This window comes from Lampris incognitus, chromosome 8 (assembly GCF_029633865.1).
Source record: "Lampris incognitus isolate fLamInc1 chromosome 8, fLamInc1.hap2, whole genome shotgun sequence".
Classification (NCBI taxonomy): Eukaryota; Metazoa; Chordata; class Actinopteri; order Lampriformes; family Lampridae; genus Lampris; species Lampris incognitus.
The window spans coordinates 21794902-21802794 of record NC_079218.1 but is presented as its reverse complement, the minus strand read 5'-3'; the positions used below and the strand labels follow the sequence as shown (position 1 = coordinate 21802794).

The following is a 7893-nucleotide window of genomic DNA, read 5'->3' as shown; positions in this document are numbered from 1 at the left end:
ATGTAATCTTAACTCTAAAATCATACCAATATATTATGTTATTCCGAAAAAGTTTATCTTTAGCTTATCACCTTTCGCCCTTTTGTAAAATTTCAGGATCGGACGCTTGCCGCTGTTGGCACTGCCCCCCAATGATTCGTAGCACCATGACCAGTTTACTTATCGTCCAATCGGGAGGAAGTAACAAACCTTTCGTGAGGAGAACTGCGTTTTGATTGGATGTTCTCTGGGTGACGTCAGCGGGTTGTGTGGCGAGGGGCTGGCCAGAGGGTTTGTTGTCCGGCTGTAGTTTAGATCAGGTTTACATAATTTTCACCTGGATTGTGGAGGACCTCAAGCGTCCGAGCAGGTAGAGTGACATTACAACATTTTCTTCTTTTTTTTTTAGGCTTCAGAAAATGATCTAGGTGTGATTTCTTATACTGGAGCAACATTATCAGTCTATTCCAATACTGTCGGTGTTTTGTTTTTTGTTTTGTGTGTGTGTGTGTGTCAGCCCATTTACTACGAATCGAGTGTGCTGTAGCGGTTAATTGATATTACCCCCCACTGTTTTTCGAAGCATAACGTTAAGTGAGAAGTTTTTGAGAAATTACCCCAATTCCACAATTCCTTTCAATCTAAGCTATTAGGCTAACAGTCATGTTGACATGTTTTAAACATGTTTTTTGTTCTCAAATCAATCTGCTCTTTCACCTGTTTTATCCCGCAACGTTAACTTAAGTTTGACAAATACTAAAAACCCTGCATGTTGTCTCAAGCAAGGTTTAAGACCACAAGTCGATTTTCAAACCTTACTGAAATGGCTGGAGCCCATGACAGCCTGGAAAGACGGAAAAGTCATTCATTCAAACTAATCTGAAACACTACGGAAGGCTTTGGGACGTGGTCGGGAGAGATATAAGGTGTGCGCAATTTGTAGTAAATTAGCTAAGATACTCGATAGCTAATTGGCTACTACACCATATTCCTTTTAACATGGTGATCAATATTTTCAGCAATATATAACATTGCCGTTTTTGCAGTTACAAGCCTTTTGGTTATTGACAGCACAATCAAGAACAGCCTTAGCTGTTTGCAAAAGAGGCCACGGGAATGTTGGTTATACCATCTTTCCAATGCTTTGCAACTTGTAAAAGGTACAGATAGTAAACCCAGTTTGATTTCCATTTATTTTGGCTTCGCTTCAGTTAGCAGTCGCAAAGCAAGGCTAAAACAAACACTGGATTTATTAAATATTGAAAACAAATCTCCTGTGAGTGAAACCTGCCTTCATCCAGTCTGTGTCTGAGATTTGTGACACAGATCTGTATTGTGTTATGAGCCTCGCTCAACGTTTCGCTTTTTTCTTCTTCTACTTTTTGGAGTTGATGGGGACTAGATAAGAGTTATTTATGTCCTAAATTGTAGTATTAGTAATTTGTTTTCATACTCTGGAAGTGGCATAAGATGCAGGTTCTCTGGTTTGATTTAAATTGATTAATATTTGCACTGATGGAATCAATCAAGTCTGCAAGGCTCCACAAATGTTCCTGGGAAAGGTCTATGTTATTTAAAAAAATAGTGTAGTGGATTTTGTTATTGTATGTTTGTATGGGCTGGTTAAGTATTGTTGATGCTTAGTTCTGTAATTCCTGTACTTACAATTGAATATCTCACAAAAATAAAACTTACACACAATTGTATTATATAGTCTTTGTAGTAAAAACTCAACTTGTTTCTCTCTTTCTCTCTGTGTCTCTCTGTGTCTCTCTGTGTATCTCTCATACAGATTCAGCCATGGATCTTGTGCTGAGTGTTGCTGACCATTATGTCCTCACCCCATATGTGTACCCTGCATCATGGCCTGAAGATGGGGCACTGCGCCAGATTATCAGCCTGTTGGTGTTGACAAATCTAGGGGCTGCGATTCTCTACTTGGGCCTGGGTGCAATCAGCTACTACCTCATCTTTGACCACAATCTCATGAAACACCCACACTTTTTAGAGGTATAGTGCTTACATATATTTGGCTTTACATTTGCCTTACATTACATCATGAAAATAAATGTTTCCCTCAATGTTAGGTCGTTTTTATTTTGCCAAACATAGGGGTGTAATTACTGCAATCACATCAGAAAACAGTCACGTAAAAATCAGAACCTGTTTCATTATCTATAAATTCACACAAACAAGTGATTTGACTTGGTGGGTTACTCATGGACCATAAAGGATCTAACACAACATATAAGGAGTTTTTCTAAGTGGGCAAGGGCAGTGTAGGAAATTAGGAAGCAAAATAAAACTTACAAATAGGAAAAATGTGCAACTTGTGGATCACCAGTACTTTAAAAAAAAAACCCCAAAAAACAGAATACCAAGAATTTACAAAGACACATGGAAGATTAACCTGAGCAGTTTGTCACTGGATAACGAAGACTTTGCTTCATGAACATTTTTGGGTGTATTTTATGGATTTTTGGCCACTGATCATGAAAATCACCTTAAAAATTTCCTATCACATACCATTTTGTAGATATAACTTATTTTTGTGATATTCCAATCATATGACTACAGACATACTTTTGAGTCTAAGTGACGTACTGTTACTTCTGTCTGACCAATGTATCTGGCTTCGCTACTAAAAATTGACTTACTAGTATATTGCTGGCGGCTTGTCCAGGGTGTCTCCCCACCTGCCGCCCAGTGACTGGTGGGATAGGCTCCAGCATCCCCGCGACCCTGGTTAGGATAAGCGGCTTGGATAATGGATGGATGGATTGTATATTGTCCACAAAGCAAGCTGTTCTGGTCAGTCCAAGCATGCCTGGGCATGCACTCAGTGTAGGTGCTCTGCAAATGTTGTCTTAGGCATGCCTGGGCATGCTTAGTCAGGTTAGATGCTGACAGACAGGCTATGAAAGCTGCTGATATTTACAGATGCTGTTTGGACACATGTTGATGCACATGTTCTTCAGGCAATATCATAGTGAGTATACTTAACAATAGGATGTATTGTCTTCAGGAAGATTTAATACAGTAGAAACGTCTCATCAATGTTGCAACAGCGGCCATACATTCTGTTACATCTGTGGCAAGTATACGCTTAAGGCTCAAAGACGCACCATGACTTCACTTATTAAGAAAGCCTATGAGCTCGGCTTCGGATGTAAAATTGGTGACGAAGAGAAACCCTGGGCTCCTCACCTTCATTGTGCAACATGTGCAGTCAACCTGAGAGCTTGGCTCAGAGGTACTTGGAAGTCAATGCCAATTGCAGTCCAAATGATATGGCGAGAATGGAAGGATCACATGACGGACTGTTACTTCTGTCTGACCAATGTATCTGGCTTCTCCACTGAAAATAAGAAATCTGTTGAATACCCCAATCTGCCTTCAGCCATGAGACCAGTGCCACATGATGACACGCCAGCACCGAAGCCACAAGAGACATGGAGCCTAGATGGGGCAGATGAAGTTGCCACAACACATGAACCATATGTGAAAAATGACTGATCCAGATGTTGAACCCTTTATGCCTGGTTATCCTCATGTGATAACACAGCCCGAATTAAATGACCTGGTCAGGGACAGGGATTTGTCAAAAACTAAAGCAGAACTGCTTGGTTCAAGATTGCAAGAATGGGGTTTGCTGTCACCAGGTACAAAAATTTCTATCTTTTGGAACCATCAAGAACATTTGACAAACTTCTTTATGCAGGTTGACAACCTCTGTTTCTGCACTTACACTTATGGATTGTTCATGGCTTTGGATTGCGTGCATGACCCACAACAATGGCGTCTTTTTATAGATTCATCAAAGTTAAGCCTGACAGCTGTCCTGTTACACAATGGCAATGTCCACCCTTCAGTACCCATTGGCTATGCAGTACACATGAAAGAAACCTACAATAACATGGAACTGTTGTTAAACACAAACAGTACAACAATCAGGGCTGGGACATCTGTGGTGATATAAAAGTGTTGGCACTGCTGCTAGGAATGCAGCTTGGTTATACAAAGTACTGTTGTTTCCTTTGTGAATGGGATAGCCCTGCTAAAGAGTCACATTACATTAAAATGAACTGGCTGCTGCGTAAGCATTTCATTCCAGGGCAGAAGAGTGTGGCACATAAACCCCTTGTCAACCCAACAAAGATATTTCTGTCTCCTCTTCATATAAAACCCGGACTGATGAAATTTTTTGTGAAAGCAGTGAACAAAGAAGGTGATGGATTTTGCTATTTGAAACATGTTTTCAAGAATAATTGGTGCCAAGATTAAGGAAGGCATTTTTGTTGGTTCACAAATCAGACAGGTCATCAATGACAGGGAGTTGGAAGATCTACTAGTGGGTCCAGAGAAAATAGCATGGAAGGCATTTAAGGATGTTGAGAATTTTCTTGGCAACTACAGAGCACCAAACTACATTGAGCTGCTTGACAACATGCTTAAAGCATACAAAACCAGGAAGTGCAACATGTCACTGAAAATTCACTTTTTTGCATTCACACTTAGACTTTTCCCTACTGATCTTGGTGCAGTCAGTGAAGAACACGGTGAAAGGTTTCACCAGGACATTGTGACCATGGAAAAGAGGTATCAGGGCAACTGGAATCCATCAATGCTGGCCGACTGTTGTTGGACACTGACACGAGAGGCACCAGATGCTGAGTACAAATGAAAATCAGCTGCAAAACATTTTAAGCTCAGTTGAACTGACACAATGTGTCAGCATCATTATGCAATCAAACATGTTAAATTCAATAAAAGTTATTTTAATGTTTCTCCAAATTCCTACATCATACAGCAAATCTTAAATTATTTTTGTGTTCGGCTTGACATTGTCTATCATAATCCCTCTTTTTTTTTTCCAGGAAGCAAAATGTTTGAAAAAATGTGTTGTCCAGTAGATTACAAAATACTTATCATTTAGCATTTCACTACACTGACTACACAACTGGTGCAAGTTGAGTATAAGTAATTGACTAAGGAGGACCAGACATAGGTGCAGGGGTGGTGTATATTGATACCTGATTATTTTAAAGAGACTTATAGTTGAAAAAAATAACAATGTCTGCATATATTGATTCCTGATCTGTTCTGCTGCTCAGAATCAGGTACAGAGGGAGATCAAGTATGCAATGACCTCTCTCCCCTGGATCAGCATCCCCACAGTTGCCCTGTTTTTTGCTGAGGTCAGGGGCTACAGCAAATTATATGACAATGTCAGTGAATCTGCCATGGGTAAGGAAACATCTTCACCAACCTAAACCGTAATTGATAGGGCTTATTTTAGCACACTCCTCTCAGAAGGATGGGATGTTATTCAGATTTAATTGTTGCAGTGAGCGAGAGAGTAGGTGTATTGCTGAAAATGTTGTCTAGTACAAAGCTATCTGTAAAACATGATTACTACTTGGCACAGTTGAAGAGTTGGCTTTTGATGCCGTTTAGGATGTTGAAACAAAAAAATCTCAGGTGTTGGGATTTTTTTCTTCCTGTTATGTTGTTGTAACAGGATTCATGAAACAGAATTTGAAATGTTGACTTGTTCATACACTTTGAATATCATAGTGGCATAGTAAATAAATCTCAACTATGAATGTTTATTAGGCTGTTACAGATTTCAGACACAGGCTTTGTTTTCGCAGGTTGGCCCGGAGTGTTTCTGAGTATGGGTTCCTTCCTGCTTTTCACCGACATGTGTATCTATTGGATCCATCGTTTTCTGCATCATAAGCTTATCTACAAGGTGATCATATCCATGATTCATATTTTCATCTATTTATACTTAGTGTTAAGAGTTAATGATTTGATTACAACATGGATGTTCAGGTAGGAGCTTTTAGATGTACGTCGTGAAATCCTTACTGACGATGCTGCTTTCTTGCTCAAATCAGATGTTTCACAAACCACACCACATATGGAAGATCCCTACTCCATTCGCCAGTCATGCCTTTCACCCAGTGGATGGATTTCTTCAAGGACTACCCTACCACATTTACCCCTTCTTCTTTCCCCTTCATAAAGTACTTTACTTGGCCTTGTATGTTTTTGTTAACATCTGGACCATCTCTATCCATGATGGTGACTACTGGGTCCCGGGTTCTCTGACGAAGGTGATTAATGGCTCAGCCCACCACACGGACCACCACCTTTTCTTCGATTACAACTATGGCCAGTACTTCACACTGTGGGATCGCCTTGGAGGGTCCTACAGACATCCCTCTGCTTTAATGGGGAAGGGTCCCCATGACCTCATCCGCAAACTTGCCGCAGAGGGAAAGTTAAGCCTTGAAGGAGTGAAGGCTAAAGCGCAAACAAATGGACATGCTAATAAGGGAACAACACGTAAGGAGGAGTAGCAGAAGGTAAACCATCTACAATACTGGAATAAGTAAATACTTGCTAGAGTAAGCCAGGTGTGATCAGTATGTTTATCACTAGATGTCATGCCCACATGAAGAACTTAAATTAGGCTGCTCTTTCAAGCTGAGCATGTAAAGACAACCTGCTATACCCATACTCAGCTGTAAAGAGTTAAGAAAAGGTAACTAATTAAGTTGCTATATTTGCCAAACATGCGTGAGCCATTTTGGAGATTTGAACTGCTAGCAGACACAATGATGGTGAACCTCGTGGATTGACAATGTTGTTAAAGGGGCGTTTTGACATCGATGCACTCTGTATCATGCTGATTTGCAGAGTATGTTAAAAACTATGATAACTTTTGTGTGAATCTTGGTGCTGCAAAAACAGCACTCATAATTGAAACAAGAGCTGATGAAGTGCCCCATAAAATTGCATTTCTATTTGTAGATTTTACAGATGATTTGAGAGTAATCAGAGTTAAACACAGATCAGTTTGGCTTAAGAAAATCCTTGCAATGGTAGGAACGATAGAAAGGGTGGGGACATCAAGAGACCATGTTTGGAGCTGCACCATTAACAGTGAATTGAGTCTAACTCAGAATGAGCATCTAATTTTCTGATTAAGAACTCGTAGCACCTCTGTGAAAAGAGGCTCATTTGAATAATAAGGCTTACAACTTGTGTTAAGCGTGTCGGACAGAACTGTTCTTGTATTTGTCAGGGGAGCATTTCCAGAAAAATCTTTTGAAGTCATCACAGCCTCAACATCTTGTTTATTGGTTTCTTTTTTAGAGTTGCTATCATCCATACACTAACAGTAATTGCACAGTGATTTAATCATTTTCATCCCATTCTAGAGAAATCCTGCAGCTAATGTAGAAACATTTTTCCTTAACAGTGGACAATATAATTTCTCTTGTGGTGATAGGTTCTGTGAATGCTTGCTCTGGATAGGCGGAAAGAATTGTTTAATCACGTCCTTTGTATCTAAATTTCAACTGAATATAAAATATTAAAGATGCCTTTTGCTCAAGTTTTCATATGTCTCAATTTGTTGTTACAAATGCAGCCTGTCAAGGATTATTCTATTCTGTGTCTGTGCTTGTACAGACGGGAAAGGGTAAATTGTGGGTTTGTATCAGACTGTCTCTCTCATCGGTAGGGTTGGTAACATTCATACTCTCTTTTGCATGGTAACCTGTCTGTCCACAGGTGCTTGGTCACAAGCATTCAGGACTGAATGCCTATGGCTGAGTTCAAACAGCAATTTTGGCAGATTTATTGTAGGAAATGTGAATATTCATGATAATATTAATTCTAAACAAAAAAAAAAAGCTAAACAAATGTTGAGATCTGAGTCTTCAATTGAAATGGGGCTGTACATTTCAATTTTCACTCAAAAACCTTGCATAGTTTCTCTTTCAGCCCTGAACAAAAATTGAGTCGTTTGAGGTTATTTGATGGATCGGTGAGCTGAAAGTTCATGAAAAGGCTGTCTTCAGACTTTTATGTCTCCATGTCAGGTAATCCGCCCTAAAC

The 7893-nt window shown here is 39.7% G+C and overlaps 1 protein-coding gene across 1 annotated transcript; it reads left to right on the top strand.

The window, feature by feature from the left end:
• Positions 1-200: 200 nt before the first annotated feature.
• Positions 201-7387, top strand: sc5d (sterol-C5-desaturase). Its single transcript, XM_056285056.1, has 5 exons — positions 201-349; positions 1772-1989; positions 5094-5226; positions 5634-5734; positions 5883-7387. Exons 2-5 carry the CDS (start codon positions 1780-1782, stop codon positions 6345-6347), a joined length of 909 nt encoding a protein of 302 aa, XP_056141031.1. The 5' UTR covers positions 201-349; positions 1772-1779; the 3' UTR covers positions 6348-7387.
• The last annotated feature ends 506 nt before the right edge of the window (positions 7388-7893 follow it).